Here is a 22,656-nt window from a genome sequence, read left to right on the forward strand (position 1 = left end):
CTGATAATAGCTTACACGTTTGCTTTTTCTCTCCCTTTGCTTACTTAATATGGAAATGGCCATTCTAGTTTTCATTTTCCCCAGACCTGTTAGTCGTTACATTCGGAAAAAAAATTTTTTTTTTTTGGAAAAGTATCGATTCCCTAAGTTTCAGGGCCTGAAAACAAGTTTTGGAAAAGTATGAAAGATAACGTGTAACTACTCCCCAAAGCTCGTAATTGGTAGCTGCTGTAGCAAGAGATGTGTGTTGACAGTGTCTCCGAGAAGCGATTCTCACACAGCTGTTTATTCAGATAGCATGGGGCGCGTTCATTTACATAATAAATTTTTTCGGAGCAGCAAGGTTGAGTCAGAGAGAGCAGTGCTCCTCTCAATTGTTGCATTTAAACCAATAAGGATAGGACAAGAGAATAGCTGTGGTTTGCGTTGCAAAAACAAAAAAAGCCCCGAGGCTCCACGGGCAGACCTACAAGGCTGCGCCAACAAATCGAGGGATGAGATGGTGCTGTTTCTTTGTCTGGGCTTCTCAGATGCTATCAGCTGCTGCTGTTTAGAGGGAAAGAGCGCGGGGCTCAAAGCGGTGACTAAACAGAACGGTGGGAGCTGATGGCTGCGAGTTTGGGGCGAGGTAGAAACTCTCCAGTGCCACTTCCGACTCTGAGCCTTCCTGTTGCCGTCCAGTGTGGCGGTTTTCTCGCCGGGGCCAGCGTGTGCCCTCAGTCGCTCGGCAGCCCGAGCCTGCAGCGGCGCCCAGGCGGCGGTCCTCGCGGCCCCGCTTCCCCCCGCGGACGCGCTCCGCTTCCCGAAGCGCCGGGCTCCGCCGAGAGCCCCTAAGAGCCCTCCCGCGTCCTTATCCAGGAGCAAAACTATGTCAGGAATGGAGGTTTGCTAAACCAGAAAATTCGAAGGAGCCCCGGAAACTGGTGGATGCAGCAGATGTAAGCGCTGTAAGTACAAGCTGACTGTTTGAAAAACTGTTCTGAATGACAACAGCTGTCCTGTGGGCAAAGCCCAAGATAACAGGAGCGCTTTGAGTTATTGTTTTGATTTGTTTTAAAAGAAAAACATTAGGGCGTGGGGAAGATTATGACACTTTGTACCCAGTGCTTTATGGGCCACTGGGTTCCATCGTAAAAGTATAAGTTTTAACCCCCAAATTAGCTGAGCGATTAGAATCATTAAGAGGTAATTAGAAATTAATTGTTAACGATGACTTGTTGTGCTCTATGTAAATATATTGCATGGCTGTATTCTTGTAGGGAGATCATATCTCTTCTGCACAAACCTCAGCTATTACTGTGTGATATTGATTAAAGCGGTATCTGTCTATATCCATTGCAACACACAGATAACTTTTCCTATACATTTTAGTTGGATTGGAGAAAAGAAGGAAGGAATTAACATTTTCAAAGGACAACAGATAACAAAAATAAATTGAAACCACTTTTTAAGGAAGGAAATCCTTTCAATAAACAAATTTCCTAAACATTATATTAAAGGGCTCATCTTCAAAAGGTGGAATAATAAACATTTGCCAAATTAATATATTTCTCACTTATTGACGCTTAACAGGACTTGAATGGACCTTGAAATTAACAACAAGGTTCTTAAACTTTTGAATTACCACTTAAAATATTTGTCATTCAGAATCAGTATATGAATTGCTAATGACTCATGGGCTTATATTTCTTGGGAGGAGTTTTTGAAACATTTAAGCACAGCTTTTGCACGAATTCAGTAAATTCGGAGCTGTCACTGAATGTAGCCAAGTGTTTTTATGTTTCATTTCTTAAAATGACAAGGGATACAAAAAGTCGCTAGTTAAGCACATAGTGTAGTTTTATAGGCTGGGGGTTGTTTTCTTGATGTATCTCTCATAGTAGGTTTTATTTTAGGCGTGTGAGTCTTTTCGCCCACCGTTTGGGATTTGAAGACATGCACACACGAATAGTCATGCTTTTTTGCATTATCAAATATTTGATATTTGACTTTCTCGCTGCTTGAGTTCTCCTAAGGCCCAAAGTGTTCAGTAAGTGAGCAAACAGCCATGGATTTTCAATCCTGAAAATTCTTCGCGGTGACAGACAGAGCAGCCTAACTGAGCCACTGTTCAGTTTTAGAATGCCAAAGGGAAGTCAACAGCTCTGGGAGTTTGGTAGACATAATAAAGGATTTTCTCAAAAGAAAATTTCCTCTTGAATTTGAAAATTTATTTTGTAAGAATACCTTGGGGAAAAAAACACTCGCAGTGAGAATAAAACCCCTTCCATTTAATCAACTATTGAAAGTATTACATTCAGCATCTTAAATAAATGCTAATTTTGAAAACAATCCGGCAAGTCTATAGGTAGAATCAGTGTCGTTCACATACTTGTTTTTGTTTTCCTGGGGACTCTATTTTGTCATTTCCTTTAAACAAGATACTTTAAAAAGTGATACAGTATATTACATTTAAAATCAGTAAGGGTATTAAAGAATTCATTTTATGGAGTCTGATAAAGAAGGAGGTGTTAACATTGAAACGACATCTACCTCTTCCTGGAGGTTCATTTCAATTTTAGGTTTAGATTTTTATTACATCATTGACACCATCGTTGGTGATGTTGATTGAGGAACATTGTAGCAAGAATATATTCTGATTTAAAAGGAGGCTTCTGCCTAAGGCACATTTTCTTTCCTATAAAATACACTCTGATTAGAAAATTGCCATTGTCTTTCAAATTTGGGAGTACTCAGGTTGATCTGTGGTTGGGCAAAACTAGCTCGCCTGCCAGCTCTATTTATTTAGATAAGTTTCAGTACTTTCACTTTGAAAATTTCTTTTGAGTTTGAGAAAAAAAGTTTAAAATTATAGTCATTTTATAAAAATTGCTTCTAGCAAGCAAAAAAGCCAATGGAAAACCCATAATTTAAACAAGTACCTCCATTTTATTTGCTCTCTGCTGCTGAGATTTAGAATCCCTTTCCATTTACAGTTTACTTTTCACAGAACATTATTAACTTTTTGGCTTCATACATGATCTTCTGTCAGATGCTTTTGATTTGTAATTTAGCAAAGTATAATAAACAGTGCAAAAGTCATGAATTTTGCTCTGCATCCTGAGCTCTGTGGTAGGGAAAAATGTGATAAAATGTGTACCTTAAGTCTTGTTTGATGATCTCTCGAAGCAAGTTTGCCTTCTGGAAATAATTTCTGGGGTTGAAGAGCATGGTATTAACAGATTTAATGTGGCTCTTCAATGGATTGGCGAAGTACTATGTGAGGTTTAACAAAATGAGAGAGACAAATTGAACATCAACAAAAGTTACATCTGTGAAGAATTAGAAATTGAATTAGAAAAAAGGCAAACTTAAAAGACCTCATTAACTAATCAGAAGTCAAAGTTACTAGTTGCGGATTCTTGAATTGAAATTCTAAGAAGTTCTGCTCTCTTTTTTCTCTGTATTTTCACAACTCTGTCAGCACGCTACTCTGGGTATTCTCTACAAAGAGTTTTAAAAAGCATTAAAGTGAAATGACTTCATTGTCATCTAAGATGACCATTTATAATGTTATGGGAAATATTTTTGCACTCCTAGGAGCATTTGAATTAAAAATACCAGATTAGGAGAAGACAAGAAACGTACTAGGTTTATGGAAGTAAAGCAGAAAATAGGAGCTTACTGAATGCCTAACAGCATTTTTCTGAAAACCGTGAAATATTTTTTTTTTCTCTTTGAATGGAAAGGCACCTAATTAATTATTTTTGCAGCACATTATGTTTTTAGACCTTGAAAACCTAGAACCTTCCAGAGATATTGGCAAACCTAAGAGAAAATCAACGCCAATCAGAAATAGGTGTTCTTTTTAGATAAGCCATTACAAGAGTATGTTTTCTTACTGCACTGTAATCTTGTACTACACATAAAAAACTAAAAGCATGTGAAGTGTAGCATTTTGTAAACTGTAACTAATTTTGCTCACATCTGTGTCTAATTGTTGTCTGCATTCGCATTCTTGAGAGTAGATTTATTTTTCCTGGACCACGATGTGGATTCAGCTGACCAGCCTAAGTGAGGATTAGTTGTTTTAAAGTTATTTTGATTAAAGAGTCATTTTTAAAAACAGTAACACACAACACATGGTTTAACTAATCCTTGAGACACAAAAGAATATATCTGATGTATACTTAATGAAATGAAGATCATGGATACGGGTTCAAAAATTGTAGTGTACGAAGTACAGTAGAGACTGAGTCCAGCCAGCCTAAAAAAAAGTATGTTGTGAAAATGCATTTTTTTCAGTGAGAAAGCGTGTTAGAATGATTCTTATTTTGAAGTTCATTTTTTTATTAACAGATTGACTTTGCAATTAAATAGGGTAGGTTAAACCTCAAATATAAATATAATCAAACTTTCAAAGTATACAAGGAAACTAAAATTAGGTTTCTAAGATGATACTATCTAGCCAAGGTTAAAATAGGAATGTATTTTAATATGTAACAGAAAGTATGTTTTACATACTCTTTCACATAATTAAGCCAAGAGAGTTCTTAAAATTAAGTTAGTTCTCACCTATAATTTATTCCAGGTGTATAAAAGTGAAAACAAGAGAAAAAACAGGAAATTTATCCTTGAGGTATATCGCTGCAGTTTCTAAAGGAAAACATTTAATCTTGTGTGAGGACATTAATTTCAACAAAACTATCAGAAGCCAGTTATCACCAAATGACCTATCTGTAGGCATTAAAATGAAACTTTTATTGAATACTCAGGCATCTCTTTAAAATTATTTTTCATCCACGCATTTTACAAAAGTATACCTAGAAATTTCGTGTAACATTATACCAAGATATTTAGACTTTAACGATGCTTTATTCTTGCCAAAAAGGTAGTACTTTTTAATTTCATAAATCATAATTAAAAAATAACAGGACTCAACAGAAGATGCTTGGCTGGATAACTTTAATGCCATCTGAGATGCTTCAGTTTTTTCATCTTTGTTCTGTAACCCTAATTGATGTCTGTTCCGGTTGAATGAAAATACACATCAAAGATTTGGAATTCTGAGTCATTTTAAACGTTATGCAGAATGCCCTTTACCTCCAAGGCAGGCGTTAGCCTGAGCTTGTGGGCCAGCAGCCCACCCTCACCTGAGCTTATCACCTGCTGGCAGCTTTGCTGTCTCTGGACGAAGGGCAGTGACTAGCAAAGCCTGCAAGCTAAGTTAGCTGTTCAGTGAAATGCCAAATACAGATTCATCTGGAGACAAAAGAGACCAGAACTCTGGCCAGCTGAGACACTGAATTGATTATTCAACTATCCATTCTCTCTCCTGGTTTAAAAGGTGGAAAGTTAAACCAAAAGCGAACTGCTCTTGCTATTTCACCAGGCAGTGATGGATTTCCCTGAATTTAAGCATTCACTGAATTTTCAATGTGCTTGGGTACATGAGCACATTGCTCCACGATGGGACTTTGGGGAGGAGAACTTGCCTTTGCCATTTCTCGTTGAGTCCGGCACTGCCTGAAAGTGGCCCAGAAGCCGTTTTGGTGAACGTTCAATGACAAATAGTAAATATAGGAGAAAACCATCGCGATAAGGATAGCAACTGTCAGGTGTCAAAGGCGTGGGCGGGAACTCTATTTCAGCTGGTGATAGCAGAAGATGAAAGATCTTCTGAGGATGCTGGAGGGTTAATGCTTGAACTGCTGCTGTGAAACACACTCATTTTGCTAATAGCTATTTCCCCCCCCCCCCAGCACCTTGTCCAAGCTGCCTGGATAAGGCTGCTTTGCATGTTGATTGGGGGAGGGGTAATCCCGTTTGCAGCTGTCATAGGCCAGTGATGAATCACTATCCCGTCATTTGGCTGCCTTCCCCCCTAACAAGGGGAGGAGGAGGGCAGACCTGGAGGAGGAAACAACAGTGGAGACCTCAACTTAAAGACAATATGCCTTTCACCGCTGCAGTATCCTCCTTTTTCTCTTTTGGTTAAAAGAGAGCATTGTAGCCCTGACCCACGTGCTCTGTATAATTAAGAACTGACACTGAAGCAGAGTAACAACAGCTTCTAATTTTTTACCCCTGATCACAGGTGCAAACATCTCAAACCAGTTCAGATGTTGCTGTTTCCTCAAGTTGCAGGTAAGGATATCGTTGATATTTGACATTTGGGGAGATTACCTTTCTGTGACCCCCCCTATCTATTTTTGTCTAGTATTTCTTAATTATTTCTATTAATAGCCTTGGTTGGAAATTACTTAACCATTTGTGTGTGTGTGTGTGCTTGTAAAAAAAAAAATTGTTAAATATGTAGAAAGGGAAGAGGATCCTGGGTTTGAAAATGATTAGGGGTTTTAGTTTCTGGGGTTAGGAAAACTGTGAATGTGTCATGAGAATTAGGGGAGAAAAATTGGATTTTAAGCCATTTCCCATTTGAATCCAGAAGACTTGGGGAAGTCAAAACTCACTTTGGAAGTAAAACGGTTCATGTTAAGCCGTTTTAAAAACTGACATTTACAGTCAGTTTAAGTGCAGCCTCCAAATTAAAATGACTGTAGCTTTTATTGGCCTGGCAGGGATGAGAAGCAGACAGTCTTAGCTTCATACATATTAACCCCACTCCTTTTTTTTTTTTTTTTTTTTTTTTTTTTAGCAAAACACAAAGTTTAAAATAAAGTGAATGGGCCTTAGACTTTCAAACACTTGGCTGTCAGGAAACAGAACGGTATCTAGGTGTGTTTTTAGTCACTTTAAACAAATGCTCGCCTCTCTTCATTACGAAAAGATGCAGTATAAGTGAATGGCTTTGAAATTGTGAACATGAGTAGTGGCTTCTGTACCCTGTAGAGCATACGCAGCTGCCGAGTCGAAGAACTTTCGGGGGGATTTCGCTGGTTTTGTGTCGTAAAAATGCCCCATTTGAGCAGGGAGGTGGCATTGTTCTTATTTCCCTGAGTGGGTGACAGCTGAGGCATTCTGACTGCCCGCGTTCCTGGGAGCTCACTGTATGCTGGCCTGATCCCTCCTCACTTGGGCAGGCTGTATGTAATCCACAAAGCAAACAAGTGAGCCGAAATCGGGATGTTTTAATGCTGCATTTGTTTCAAGGGAGACAGAGGAACAATTAAGCAGTTTACCAGAGTAAACACATGCATCAGGGACCTCTCATTCCCTGTCACTGGACTATAGGCTTCAAGTGTTGCATTTGGTTTGGAGACCCATTAAATTACAATTGGGCGGTAAATTATAAGGGAGTACCTAGTGCTAATTTATTAGATGAAAGAGATTCCATAGAAAAGTGATTTTTTTTTTTTCAATTTTACACTTAAGTCTTTTAGAAAAATAATGCCTTGGGGGTTTTTTTCCCACCTAAAAAGAAAAGCATGATGGTCTGTTTTCTTTGATAATAAAAATAGATGGAATTGTCTCATTAGATCTTGGGACTTGATGAACTATCGGAGGAGAGAAAAAGATTAAAAAAAAACTCTATATGAATGTTTGGCTGAATAGGTAAGGCCAAGTGACATCTTGTAATAGGACACGTTACATTTTCACTTCAGCCATCCTTTCATAACGTAAGACGAACTATTTTGAGTCGAAGAAGATAGATACAATGGGACTTTTGTGCGAATGTGTTTCAAAGAAGGTGTCAAGTCGTTAGCACATTAAATAGTGGGGTTATGAATTTGGTACATCTGTCAAACGGAAGGCTTCTTGTCTTTAGGTCTATGGAAATGCAGGATCTAACCAGCCCGCATAGCCGTCTGAGTGGTAGTAGTGAATCCCCCAAACTCGATAACTCTCATATAAATAGTAATTCCATGACTCCCAATGGCACCGAAGGTGAGTGTCTGCCTTCTCACTGTTTACTTTGCACCTTGTTTCTTCATCAGTATACACTGTGTTACTAGGTGGTTACGATTTCAGTTGTCAAATCCATGAAACCACTGTTTTATTTCTTGTTTAGGTAATTTGACTTATGAATCAGTATTCACCCTTACTTATTCACCCTTACTTAGGGACTGCATGTTACCACGTTATTATAACATTACGCAGACTGGTTTTATTTCACATAGATGCATATGTATCCATAGTATACATGTGTATGTGTGCATGACATATTTAAGCTTTGAGTGTGTTTTTTCTTCTTGTTGATCATTCTCCACAGCACAGTATCAATTTGCAATTGTTTTGCTCTATGAACCATGCAAATTTGGATTATTTCCTTTATTTTACTTTCCCTTTGTTACTAAATATAACCAAATTTGTTTCAAGGCAACATTAGACTGGATTGTCTCTAAATATCAATAAAATAATTTGTGTGCCTAATATTCTTGTGGCTTTGACCATTGAAATATAAAGAAGTAAAAAAATACTTGTTTACAAATATACGACCTTACTTGGAAGATAACATGAAATTCATTTACTTTCTTAAAGATTAAGTATATACTTCAAACATAGTACTGTTACAATGATTTTTGTGTAGTTAATACGTATGAATATTTATGTAAATTTTATGTAAATAGGAATGCCTACTTTAATCCATATATACCTAAGTCTAAACATATAGGTAAAGCTATAGGTATGTATCGTTAGCTGTCGTGCACTTTTATTTAAGTACTATACATATTTTTAAAACTTCATAGAAGGGTATGTTACATATTGCATTGTATTTATTTCTACTTTAGCCTATTGAAATATTCCTTCTTCACAGATGATATTTTTGCTTATTTATTCCTTACTAAGCCTTAGGACCTTGATGAACTTAGAACATAAGTTCCACTAGAAGTTTGATGAATTATCTACATTAGAATTCCATCCATAAATAAAACCCTTAACCATCATTTCTCAATCACCATGATGATCTTTTATCATAGTTCTTAAAAACAACAACAAAAAAACCCCAAATGCCATAAAATTGTTTGGTGCAATATTCCAGTATGTGTGAGGGAAGCCTTTTGAAACTGATAATGATATGAAATTTCTGGTAATGGATACAATATAAAATCAGGTGTTTCTGATAAGAGATAACTTTTACAGCCTCAGTGATTGTTTTTACATGTAAGTAGTCTGTATTTTCCTTTTTGAGTAAATACCTTAATTTATGGAAAATGGTCCCTGTCAAAAGTAGAAACTTTGCTGACCTAGCAAAAAAAAATCTCTGAAAAAGGTTCCTTTACCTGTGAAACTCTTTTCTGCCCATTTCGATAGGCAATCAAAAAGAAATTTCAGTTATGTATAGGAAAGTCATTCTAGCGTTTAGGAAGACTTTATAGAGCAGATAAAATAAAAGCCAGCAGTCCTTTTTTTCTCTCCTTTGGAATTTGGCTTCAGGTGTGAGCATGGCAGCTGCTGCAGTGTGGACTGGACCGGGTGTGTGCACAGACACACAGACCACTGCAGGGCCCTGGACCGGTAGGCCCCATGCCAGTGTCCGCATGCAGGGCAGCCGCTGAGGGCAGCATCAGGGGACCAGAGGTGGAAACCTGTAACAGTCATTCTCATCACTGTGAAGTCCAAATAAGACAATCATTTAAAGTAACTTGAAAAAAAAAGAAGCTTTAAGTATGTTAAATTGTTTTGATTTATAGAATAGACCAATACATATTGGTAGGAGTAATTATGAAATTATGAGTTAATTTTCTTATATATGAAGAAATGAAATAGGGGTAAGATGTTTTCATTTTGTTATCATTTTACTGGCAAATCATCTCCTACAAAAGAAGAACCAGGCAATATTGAAACAGAGTATGTGTTGGAGACTGCCCCCTTGGATGGCTTTGTGTGCGTGATGCGTGGTTTGCTTTTTAAGGACATGTGAAATGATACTATTTCTGAATATTTATACTTCATAGCTTAATGTCATGTTTGTATTCAGTAATATGTACTTGATCAGATTTTTGCATAACTAAAATAAATCCAAAGTAAGAAAATGTTTTAGATAACTGTGTAATCTGCTGACCCATCAATTTGGGAAATACTTAGAAATTATTTCTCCAAAAAAAAAAAAACCAAAAAAATTCTTAGTTATCTTATGGTTTAGAAATGGATTTTTTTAGACCTATTTCAGACAGGTACCCAGTTACTCACCTCACTCTGTTTTCGGGCATTCTTCACTGGTATACTTTGCAAAGGTGATGGTAGTTAGAAAATGCAATGAGAAGATATCAGTATAAATTATCCAAAGAATACATGAAATTTTAGTCAGTCGACTGGGGCATCAGTTTTACTTTAGTGTACAGTTTGAAAACATGGACCCAAACTTTCTTCACCATCTATGCTACATGTCTGTTTGGATGCAAACGATATCAGAAAGTTCTGGGTTATTTTTAAGTTTGTGAATCAATTTATCATGCTGCTTACATGTTGCATAAGGCATTTGTGTCTTTTCTCTCAGTCACCACTAGAGGAGTTCAGCTTAAAAATCAGTGAATTCACAGTGGCTGACAAGCTTTCCTGGGATAGAATCATTATAGATTTTCCTATTCCTTCTTTGCAATCTTATTTATTTTGAAACCAGCAGTATTTACCAATGAATTAGAGGAATGAAAAAAACAAGAAATCCCTTAACTTTTCAAAGAGTGTTTAAAATATCAATCACCTCCCCTAAGTCCATAACAAGTATTTCTAGCTATCCCCGCCATGATGGATATTTAAGTGACTTTATTGCAGCCCAGTTGCAATGAGTCTCCTTAATTAGGTCAACAAAACTTCCAGTGAGTTTACATTGTTGTTGGCCCTTCACCCACTTAGATAGGTTGTCTTCTCTCACCAGAGCCATTTTTTATTTCCTGCAACCACTTGTTCCTATCATGAGGCTAAGAAAACATGAAAATCTCCTGTATCAAAAACCATAACTTCATCTGAAGAACAAACAAGAAGGGAATGGAGTGGAGAGGCAGAGAATATTAAGTTTCTTCTTAAATTGGCTGCCGAATTATCATAAGACTCAGTGTTTGTAGGTTCTGTCCTCACAGGCTAGTGCCTGTTTTCATGGTTCATCTAAGGGATAAAGACAGAAAGACACTGAGCTACAGCCTCAAACATTGTGCTTTTCTCCTTCCTAGTTGAAATGTTCTTTAGTGAGATTCGTTGTTTGAATGTTTCAGGTTTCAAAAGTTTCAACTCTTCATATTTGTATATTCCAACCTCTCTGTGAATTGTTATTGTTGCAGTGAACTGTGGGTTTCACCCAGTTTATAAATCGTTGAACTAGAAAACATAAAGAGGCAAAAATACAAAATGGCATAAATGAATGCTTGACTTGCATTCAGAAAAGCACTGTTAGAAGTGATATGTTTCCAGATGAGTTAATAAATATTTTAGATTACTGTTCAACAATTAAAGCTTGACCTGGAGAGACTGATGGAATGGTTATGGAAACATCAGTGGAGGCTTTTCTTTTAACTGTTTTCTTCTAGTCTTTTCGTCTTCTGGGACAGAATGGAAGAGGAATTTCTTATTAGATTATTAAAGCATAATTTTTAAGACATAAGCTCTTGGGTGGTGATACTCCTATTAGATAAATAGGAGCGTCGGACCTGACAGGATTTCCTATGTGTAGGTATACATTCCGGCCTCTCTTTGGTAGAGGCTGCGTGTTGACGTTTGTGTTGTGTAAGTGTGAGACGTCGTTGGGAAACGTTTCTTCAGAAGGACCTAGGGCTCTAGCAGTAAAAGGATTTTTATTTACGTACCTAATTAAGGCCTTGTTTGCAAAGCAGTGATTCTTTCCATCTTTGTTTTTTTCCGGTTGTCTTAAATCCACGGGAGCATAAGATTGGTCAGTTCATATGTTGCTAGTGTGAGTGTTTATTTTTGGTTGTCTGGGGGTGAGGAGTGGCGAAGGGCAAAAAAGAGGTGTGAGCGAGCGTAAGTAAAAGCTCTCATTCTGAGTTTTCTTGATTGTAAATTTAGAGGCAAACTCGAGAAGAAGCTAAACTTGTCTTAAAGCAGAGGAATTTGTCTTGAAGTGACATAAAACCAGATGCAATTGGAATCTTCACTACAAATAGGGTTTCAGGAATTCTGATGGTAATTCAAGTAGTAATTTTGAATAGGTATATCAGATTTCCCAGATAAGAGATGCAATCTTGGATTAGGTGGCTAAATTTTCTGCATTTTAAGACTGATTTAGTTGTGTATTTCATATTTTAGGCTGATAGGTTAATTCAATTTTACACATTTCTATTATCAGAAGTTATTTGAAAGTTGCTTTATCCTTTCTACAAAGCTTAGAATGCAAACAAATTGTCAATATCTTGAATTTGTTTTCCTCACTGTAATTTTAATTTCGTAAAATACAGTTATATCCAACTAGCGTATTTTTAAGAACTCTTACTTATGAAAAATATGTAAACTGGAGTGAATGTGTATAACATTATGGTTTGAGGCTACATTTTAAAAGCTATATTTATATATTTGTGGTCCAATTTTCTGTTGTCAGTAGAAAAAACGGTAAATCTAATTTTATTGTTGTTTACATTCTGCACATGATTTAGTTTCTGGAAGATGAAGGGACATTGTGAGTAAAGGAGTTTCTAAGTGACATTTTTAGAGTCTGTAGCCACAGAATTGGCCTCTTTTAAATTGTTCTTTAGCAAAAGCTGTGAAAGGATGAAAAAAATAATTTGTTAAGATTTAATATTTGCGTATACAGTGTATGAGAATAATTTTCACATGCCTTGTGGTAGTTAATGAAAATAATAGCTAATTTTTAAGAATAACTTATTATTAGTCACTAAGCTGACCATTCTCTATGATTCATTTCATTAGTCTTCAGAAAATCCTTTGAGGTCGCCAACATAGTGGTTGAGACGCTGGGTTTGAATCCCAGCTCCGTTTGCGGCTGTGTGAGCTCAGGCACGTTAACTTCTGTGTGGCTTAGTCTCCTCATCTGTACGGTGGGGATAACAGCAGGTCTTACATCAGGCTTGCTGGGAGGATGATAAGTAAAACTTGTGACACACTAGGAACTTACTAAGTGCTCTATGAATTTCTAGACCATACGTAAACAACAGCCCCTCCTAGAGTACCATTATTGTTTCATGTACAATAGAACAGAGTCTTGGAAAGTTAAGTTTGCCAAGTTGAAAGACACATGATTTGTAATTGGTACCCCTGGTATCTGACCTGGTATTTGCATCAAGTTCTGTTCGAGTCCAGAGCCTGGGTTTTCAAATCACTGTATCACTCTAGGGAGCGAATACCTGATTCCACCATCTGCCAGTACCTTTTCTAATACCTTCGTACTAGACATTGGTACCTCCACTGTCCTCATGACTGGAGAACGCTGTTCTCTAGCAAACAGCAGAGCTGTAAAAGGACCAGTGGCAAAGGCTTTGATGACAAAAGGACTTCATAATAAGGACAACTCCCCGGGGCAGTCAAACTCTGGTTTTTAAGTTCTTTTGTGCATGAGTGTGTGAGATTTCTTCCTTGTGTCGTGCGCACATAGCATATTGCATCAATAGGTTAACTTCTAGGGGATGGTCTCTTATTGTTTTCATTTTCAAAGCTTGAGACTTAATTATAATTCCACCAACCGTCCATCTATGTTAAGCCTCTCTGGGATCAAACGGAGTTGGGAAGTCATCTCTGCTTTTCATTATCATAGTCATTATCATATGCGCATTTGGATTGAAGCAGCATTACTGTGAAATCTTAAAAGTGGTTGCACTTTTGCTACTGCTCAGAGTAAGTCTTTTCGGCCTCAGAAAATACTTTCGAGTGGCTGATAAATTTGGTCACATTTCTCTTGACTTTAAGAACCAGGTTATAGTAACCAAGCAAAACTCAAAGAAGAAGTTTACATGGCATTTGTTGGGGGCTCCATAGGAAGAGCAGTTACCAAAGCCGTGAGTTGGGAACATGCGTGCTACATGCTAGGAACAGGAGGAGAGAGAATGACAGGGAGTGGGAGAGGTCAAGTGGAAGGAATAAAGGGGTGGCGTGTGTAGGGCATGCAGGTGGGCAGACATACTCTAGCCGATTATGTATCGCTAACTGTATCTTTCGTAGTAAGAATAGGAACTCTAATACTGCCTGAAACTAGGCTCAGAGTTTCTAGTAGGGCCAGGCTTCTTGATAAACTAATGACTCGATGTAGACAGTTTTCATCTACTCCCAATATCTAATAGTTCAGAGAATTACAGTTCTGGGGCACCTCTCCCCTAGCTGGGCCAGAACTTTCATTGGAGCAGAAATATGTATAACTTCCTAAGGACATCCTATCTCTGGGAGAAACTTTGGTTTCCCCCAGAGGGCTGTGCAAACCTTCAGTGAGTGCCAGTACTTAGGCCAATCCTTATCCCTTTGGTCATGAATTCCCCGATTTAAGTAATTCCTAATTTCTTAGGATGCCCAAGGATGTTTTGAGGTGAGCAGTATATAGATAAAAGTGGTGTGTATATGTGTGTGTGTGCGCACACGCGTGCGCGCTTGTTCTCACCTTGCTTACTTGGAATAAGGTCCAAGGATAATTCCTTCTCTTCTTTTTGCCTCCAAACTTACAATGCAATAGAAAGAATATATACATAATTGCAAATTTTCTATTTTTCCCTTTTCACGTTGGGTAGGAAAAAGTCGTCATCTGTCACATAGCCATCCTCAAAGACTGCTCAGTATTGCCTTTACTAAAAGAGAACATAAATTTTGAGACGCTAATCAAGGATTTACATTAAGCTTTAGGACGCCCAAGTAGTTTATAACTAAAAGCTTACTATGATTATGTACAAGGTAGTTGGCTGGTTTGGCAGGTTTTTCAGTTCTATTTCATGCCTCCAATATCCCTTTACACTGAAAAGGATGGGTGAACTCTACCAAACACATTCCAAGGACGTATTTTAAAGTGCTCCCTGTAATATACAACAGAGACATTTTTTCTTTCATAAAATTAATCTAAATCAAAATCTAAAATATTTCCCCCCTCCACCTACCTTATTTTATTTTATCCTAAAAAAAGTTAGGGTAGCTTTTCTGCATCTCATTTTAAAGAGTTAAGTAAGTGATTACTCTATGCTTCCACAGCATATTTATCTGTGTTGGAAAAGAGATTCAAAGGCATGTCAGGCTAATTTTAAAGCCTGCATCCTTTACTCAGAAAAAAAGGACTTCCTAATAGCCTAAAAACTTAGCACTTACTGAAATACTTAACCTGCCTTAAGAAGTTTTTATGTTACTTTATTTAAGATTATTACCCGTTGAAGGAACTACAGCTTCCATTTATATGTGTATTTCACCTAGTAGAGGCTCAAGGGTCCCTAAGGCAGGGATAAGTCTGTTCACTATCGTGTCCTTAGCAGCTGGCAGAAGGCTTGGCACTGATTTAAACAGTCAACAGATATTTGTTATTGCATTTTACTAAGTAAATAATGTGCAGGTGAATGATTCCAAGAGAAGGCTCACTAATTTTATTTACAAAGCATTAACAGATTCAATAAGTAGCTAAAGCCCACTTTGCAAATTTTTGAAAATGATCATTGCACAGACCAATTCCTACAGTAGCCATAGGCCATCCACCCAGAGAACATCCACAGTCAACATTGCTGCTGAGTTTGAATTTGCTCCATATTAACTGACTTGCATTTGATAGGTACTAATTAACTGTTTTATAAATGGAAACTTCAACTTGGACTCAGTATTATTTAGCAACGATGAATTAACTTTCACATAGTCCAAGAAGATCAAGCAGTTAGCACACTTAGGTTTAGTACCCTTACATAGGTGGTAAGGAGTCATGAGTGGAGGTCAACATTTTTAAGGTGGGGAAAAATTTCAGGAGCAAGGATGTATACACACTGCAGTGAAAAGAATATACATATCATATAAGAATATATATCGTACTATATATCCACTATTTCCTTGTTAATTCAAAAGAGAGTTATTAAGTGATTGTGTCTAGAAATTTACCAAATACCCTTCTTGCCAAGCAGAAGTTCATGGTCTACTGTGATTTGCAGACGAATAATCAGATGACCACCGTACTTGATGCTCAGGGCTGTATTCACCAGAGGAGGAGGGACGCCTAATCATGACTGAGGTGATCTATAGGTATGGTTTCTGCACACTGGTAATGCTTAAACTGAATCTTGAAGGAGAGGTAGAAAACCACTGGATGCCAAGGCAGAAAGGGAGGCCATGGATTATTCAGCTGTAGCAAAGCCATCCCTAATCCCGGGGGCTGTGTGTGGTGGGGGTGGGGGTGGGGAGAGACATGGCAGACAGATGACGAATGGCCTTATGTACCAGGTTCAGGAGTTTGGATTCAATCCTGAAGGAACTGGGTGACCTGAAGGCTTGCAAACAGGAGAGTGATGTGATAGAGTCTGCGTCTTGGAAATACACTTAGGTAGTACTTTGAAACTCTATTCAACAGGTGGTAGGTGGGGAGAAAAGACTCCAGGTGAGAAGTTATGAGGGCATTTTTATCTAAAATCATGTACTTATTTATATAGTTTTATTTCTTTCAGCACAAATTTCTATCTGATACTTGCCTTAAGGAAAGCAGAGAATGGATATTATTAAAAATATATCAGAGCAGTATTGCATGATCGTGAGAGGGTGGATTTTGCAATCAGACTAACCTGGGCTTAAAAACTATCAGTTTAGCTATTTACTAACAATGTAACTGACATGTGGGTTTTGAGAGACACCAGAGCCAGGGGGTTGGGAGAAGGCTCGGAAGCCAGGATACTAGCCCTGCCCCTTACCAGTTAGCAAGTGTGATGCCCTTTATCTCTGCTTCCTGGTCTGTAAAATGAAGAGAATAATAGTACTGACCTGTAGGGGTGTGAAGATAGTTAAATGAATGGGTAAAGCACTTACAACAGTCTGACTCCTAGGAAATACTTAATATCCATTGGCTGTTTTTGTTGTTATTGTTATTATCGTATATGATCTCTGAGCCTCTGCTTTCCCCACTGTAAAATGGGGGTTGCGCCTTTTTCACCGGGTGTATTTCACCTAGTAGAGGCTCAAGGTTCTTTAAAGGCAGGGACAGACCTAAAATGCTAAGCACAGTCACTGTCATACTACATGCTCAAAGAATAGCAGCTATTATTAAAGAATAATGTTATATTTTTTTAAGCAAACATATGGCTACTGCATACTGGCTGGCTACTGCAGTGTTTCCATGGAAAGAGAAGATGTTTCCTTCCCTTGTGAGATCTGCACATCTCTTAACAGCCTTTGCAGGTACTCTGAGTACCTGTGGTACTCAATAAGTACTTTCTCAATTAATACAGAGTGAGGGTAGGATTTAGGTCTGGGTGCTCCTGTGATTCGGTGAAGAGTGGGAAAAGGTATGATCTGAGATGTAAATCTGGTAGGTTGATTACATTTTAGGCAAGTAAACCATTTTTCCAGATTGATATGATTGAGGTTATGAACCCAAGCCAGCTCATCTGCTTCCAATCTTCATACACTAGTTTATTTTACCATCCGCTAATTTGCAACATACAGTGATATACTTTTGTGCAATGCCCTGCTCTTCTGGGACCTTCCTATTGCTGTGCCCTTCACTGATTGTTCAGATCTCCGTCAGAGGAATGATTAAGGATGATAAAACCCTAATTGGACAACGTTTGATTTTTCAGTGGTTTCATAAAAGGTATGGTAATCAAAGAAATTTGAAACCTAATTGTGTGACCTTAGGCTAGTTTTTAAACATCTTTAAGCTGCAGTTTCCTCATCTTCCAAATGTGACAATTATAATAAATATCTCATGTTGCCACGAGAAGCAAATAAGCTGTTGCTTATAAAGTGCTTAGCACAATGCCTGGCATGTGGTAAATCCTCAATATATATAAGCTATTTTTAAAGTGACTACTCTTCCACATGAAAATTCTATGTAAATATTGCCTGTGCCATAAATTGAGACTCTTATATTGCTAACTCAATTCTTAAAATAGGAACAACCTTTTCAGACCGTTGTGCCATGTTTCCGTTCTTATAACACACTAAAAATGTTTAGATCCCACTTTGGCATCTAAACGTAGGTATCTGTTAAATGTCATCAAATGGCACTTTTAAGATTTGTGTGTTTCATTATATATATTTTACTTAAAAGAGAAAAGGACCATAAACAAATACGAACTCTAATGATATGAGTGCTGAAGCGTTTTGGGGAACTATATTATGTCTGCAGCTTATTTTTAATGAGTGTAGAATAAGATGGTTTTATGAGGAATAGATGTGGAAAAGTAAATAGATTAGAATGTTAATGGTGAAATCCTGGTGGCAGGTTTCTGGCTGTTCGCTGTATAATTCTTTCAACTTTTCAGTATGTATGAAAATGTTTGTAATAAAATATTGGTGAAAAAAGTGAACCTCAGATACTTCAAGTGTCCTAGGAAGGAAACATTTATTTAGTTTTCACTGTGTACAAAGCACTCTGCCAGATTCTAGCACGTATACAATGAAGTATGACACTACCTCTGCCTTTAAAAGCTCACAGTCTGGTTGGGGGAGATAAGACTTTTTAAAAAATTGGGCAAAAACTGAAAGGTCATGTGTCAATTAAATTATGAAGGCAGAGATTTCCGGTCTGTGGCTTAGAGACCCCCAGGAGTTGCAGAGCTAGTACTGAAAGTCAGCAAATTCCGTGCAAAGAGCTCTGTCGGAAGGATGAGGAAATTAATAGGTCGCATACATCTTTAACTCTTTTTCACATATGGACGTTCTGTTACGTTTATGAAAATATAAATTTTCTTGTCTGAAAATTCACGGTAGGTTTTTGTCATCAGGTACTTTCTCAATCAACAGATTAAAAATAGGCTATCATTTGGGTTCTGAAATATTTTGGTGTTAGAAAGAGGGCTTCATTCTCAAGAAGGTTAGAAGCCACTGATCCAAACAAAAGTGCTCTCAGAGTTCAGAGAAAAGAGCTCTTCAGCTTGCTGAGGTCTGGCCAGGCTTCAAGAAGGAGATGGAATCTGAGCTGAGTGTTTGGGAAATGGGTAGAATTTGAATAGGTTGAGAAGGGATGGAATGCATTCTAAATGAGGGACCAATACGAACAGAGGTAGGATCGTTTGGGAGACTGGGAGGAGACCAGTTGAGCTGAAGAGGAACTGATAGTAGATAAGGTTGGAAGGATCTTCTAGAGCCAAACTAGGAGGTGGAGGACCCTGAATACTAGGCTAAGGAATTTGGACTTTATCCTGGAGCCAGTAGAGAAGCCACTGAATATTTTGAGTGAGGGATTGATACGGTGCAAGTGTTTTAGGTATGAATCTGGCAGCAATTTCAAGGATAGATTGGATTGAGGGAGAGATGTGCAGCAAAATGGAGGCTTATCTGATCTGCCCAGATTTCGTGTGTTAGAAACCTGAGCTTGTGCGGCAAGAATGAGAATTGCCAAAAAAAAAAAAAAAAAAGTGAAATCGCAGGAGACATTTTAATGGAGCAGCCGTCACTTACCAAGTATCATTTCTTTTACCAAAAAAAGTCAACTAGTCCAGACCTCGACATAAATCATTGCACAGTGCTACTCCAATATGCTATACTGCCTGTGAATAATGAGTTTTGAAACTGAATAACATTTCTTGTTGGCTATGTATACCCTTAAGTTCAAGTTTAGTCTATGTATGTTGATTTGGTTTTCATAAGTTTGTATTGCTAATTTGTAGAGTTAATATTTTTCTACTCTCTTTTAAGAAAAAGAGGATGACTTTAAAGTTTTAGAGGAATAATAATCATATTCCAGATTATGATACCTCGTTTTCCAAATGGGTATTAACCAAAGGTAGATATATACACTTTTAGATAAAGAAGAAAGAGTTGAATGGCTGCTTGTAATCTTTAATTTATTAATTCAATTATATGTCTAAAATAAGACATATAAAATATATAAATTTGGGAATATTGCTATCTTGCACTTTCATATTTCATGTAATAATTTTTTTCTGTTTACATATGCATTTGGTGTCCCTTGATGCCACTTTTTGAGTCATTTGACACATTTTTTAAAAACATACATTTCCACTTTGGCCTCATGATTTGAGCAGTCATTAAATCTGTGAGTGATACTATCATTGAATCCGACCTATAACTTAATATTATGATGGTTATACTTTTGTAGGTTATTTGTCATCTGTACAGCATAATTGTATCTCTTTAAAGGGCTTTTTAAGGCTTACTTACAGCAATATCTAACATTTGTCTTGGGCTGATCATGCCCCACAAATTATAATTAAATCTTTGTGACTTATTTACCTCTCTTTTTACTGATTCAGGAAGGGTTCTCTCTAAACATACAAAAATTCCAATGATTGATATTCCTTTATGCGAATGTATCTTCTCCAAAGGGTACTTTGCTCAAAATAACATGAGGGGCATGTGTCCTGTAAGTAAGAGGCTTTACAAGAACCTGCACATACATTGACAGAGTGATAATTTGGGAAGAATAAAATGTAATCTTCTGTTTGATCATACACAGTGTGTTTAATTGCCTTATGCAATATGCCTAGTGGTATGAAGTCAGTTGTAATCTGTTTTTTAAAGTCAGTTGTACATTTTTACCTTCATCCATTCCCTCAATGAATATTGTGTTCCAACTATGTGTCAAGCATGGTGCTCTGTTCTGTAGAGATATAAAAAGCTGGAGTTCCTATCATGAAGAAATTTATAGTATATTCAAACAGATAAGACTGTGAAATGTAAAATGAGGTTGAGTAGGATATGTGTTCTAAATGAGGTACAAGCTCAAGGAAGAGAAGACTCACCCCTGAGTAGCAGACCAGGCAAGACTTCACACAGCAGGTGGGACATTGGTTGACGGGAATTTGTAGAACATTTAATGTCAGAAGGAAAGGCACTAGCCATACTGTGGATTTGAGGAAGCATTAAACATTCAGTAGACCAGTTTGGTTTAAATGTTGACTCTATATATGGACATGTGGTTCTTTGTCTGTAAAAGGGAGATAAGTGTCACATAGGAAAGTTAGGACAATTAGGTGTGACCTTATATTTTGTAATATTCTTATATTCTTGTAAGTTACCATTCGTTATACAAATGTAAAATGTGTATGGAAGAACTGGCAAGGAAAGGAAAAAATAAAAGTATAAAAAGCTTGGTCTTAGAGTATAGAGGGCCTTATGAATATGATAAAGGAATGGTAACTTAATTTGGGAGAAAATGGAGAGCCTGCTCTTAGACCTCAGAGCCAGGAGTGACTCGCTCAAATCTCGGCTAAGGAAAGATAAGTATCTCTGCCCAAAATAGAGTAGAGACTGAAAAGCAAATTGGTCAGCTTTTCCAAGAGAAGAGGTATAAGGTAATTAGGTTAGTGGCTGTGAAATTAGGGGGGAAAATGGTTGTAAAGATTAGAATGGTAGAAATGATAGACTTGGCAATGGAGTGTGAGGAAAGAGTTGCTGTGAGGAATCAGGGTGAAAAGGAAACTCTCAGTCTAGGTGGCATGACCATTACAAAGGGATAGGATGAGGAGTTTGCTTCTGAGCAGGTTGATTTGACCTTGATCCAGGCAAGGGCCTTGCATAATTGGGATGTGAGGATTGGTCCCCGTGAAAAAGTTGTGCATGTGGATAGAGATTTGAGAGTTGTCAACATGAAAGAGATTTTTTTTTAATTGTGGAAAGACATGACTGTGAGGGACAATTTAGATAGATGAGGAGGTAGAATTATAGAACCACAGAGTAGGCAAAGGAAGACAATCCAGAGAAAAAGACATATACACGTTAAAAAAGGGAAACACTGCTGTGTTGCGTTGGTTAATGATGAGAAAAGTGTCAGAGGAAGGCCCACTCCACAGAAGAATTAAGGAAAATCAGGATGGAGAAAGTTTGCATCGGGCAATTAGGAAAATCCTTTTAGTAAAATAGTAGCCATAAAGGGATGATACAGAGGATTAAAGAGAGAGTAGATATTAAGGATTTGAAGGCAAATTGTCAGAAAACTTAGTGATGCAAGAAGGGAGAGAAGTAGATCATGCTTGAGAGAAGTTTTTTTAAAATCAGGGCAGACCTGCCTTATTTATTTATTGGATTTAAAAAAAAATTTTGGAGTATAGTTGATTTACAATGTTGTGTTAGTTTCAGGTGTACAGCAAAGTGAATCAGTTATACATATACATATATCCACTCTTTTTAAGATTCTTTTCCTGTGTAGGTCATTACAGAATATTGAGTAGAGTTCCCTGTGCTATATGTAGTAGGTCCTTATTAGTTATCTTTTTTTTTTTTTCATATATATGTCAATCTCAATGCCTTAATTTATTCCTCTCCCCTCTTTCCCCCTGGTAACCATAAGTTTGTTTTCTACATCTGTGACTCAATTTCTGGTTTGTAAATAAGTTCATTTTTACCCTTTTTTTTAGACTCCACATATAAGCAATATCATATGATATTTGTCTTTCTCTTTCTGACTTACTTCACTCAGTATGACAATCTCTAGGTCCATCCATGTTGCTGCAAATGGCATTATTTTGTTCTTTTTTTTATGGCTGAGTTATATTCCGTTGTATATATATCCCACATCTACTTTATCCATTCCTTTGTTGATGAACATTTAGTTTGCTTCCGTGTCCTGGCTATTGTAAATAGTGCTGCTGCCTGTTTTTAAAATTAGGGGAAGTAGAAGGAAGTAGTCCCTCGAGATGGAATGATTGAGACCTAACAATCAAATATTGGAGCATTGTTGCAAAGAAGGTA

The 22,656-nt window shown here is 37.4% G+C and overlaps 1 protein-coding gene across 16 annotated transcripts in view; it reads left to right on the forward strand.

Annotated features, from left to right (window-relative positions):
• EYA1 (EYA transcriptional coactivator and phosphatase 1) overlaps positions 1 to 22,656 on the forward strand; it is a 344,098-nt gene that overhangs the window by 173,179 nt on the left and 148,263 nt on the right. For 8 of the 16 annotated variants that reach the window (XM_055091186.1, XM_055091189.1, XM_055091178.1 and 5 more), the window contains exons 3-4: positions 6,077 to 6,126; positions 7,709 to 7,827. The exons of 1 other annotated variant lie outside the window; for it this stretch is intronic. In XM_055091186.1, the coding sequence (XP_054947161.1) occupies positions 6,077 to 6,126; positions 7,709 to 7,827 (169 nt within the window). Of the gene's footprint in view, positions 1 to 634; positions 948 to 6,076; positions 6,127 to 7,708; positions 7,828 to 15,917; positions 16,036 to 17,127; positions 17,179 to 17,571; positions 17,594 to 22,656 lie in introns of those variants that run through there. 7 more of the 16 variants (XM_055091187.1, XM_055091185.1, XM_028500561.2 and 4 more) reach the window with 7 other exon arrangements.

This window comes from Physeter macrocephalus, chromosome 15 (genome assembly GCF_002837175.3).
Source record: "Physeter macrocephalus isolate SW-GA chromosome 15, ASM283717v5, whole genome shotgun sequence".
NCBI lineage: Eukaryota > Metazoa > Chordata > Mammalia > Artiodactyla > Physeteridae > Physeter > Physeter macrocephalus.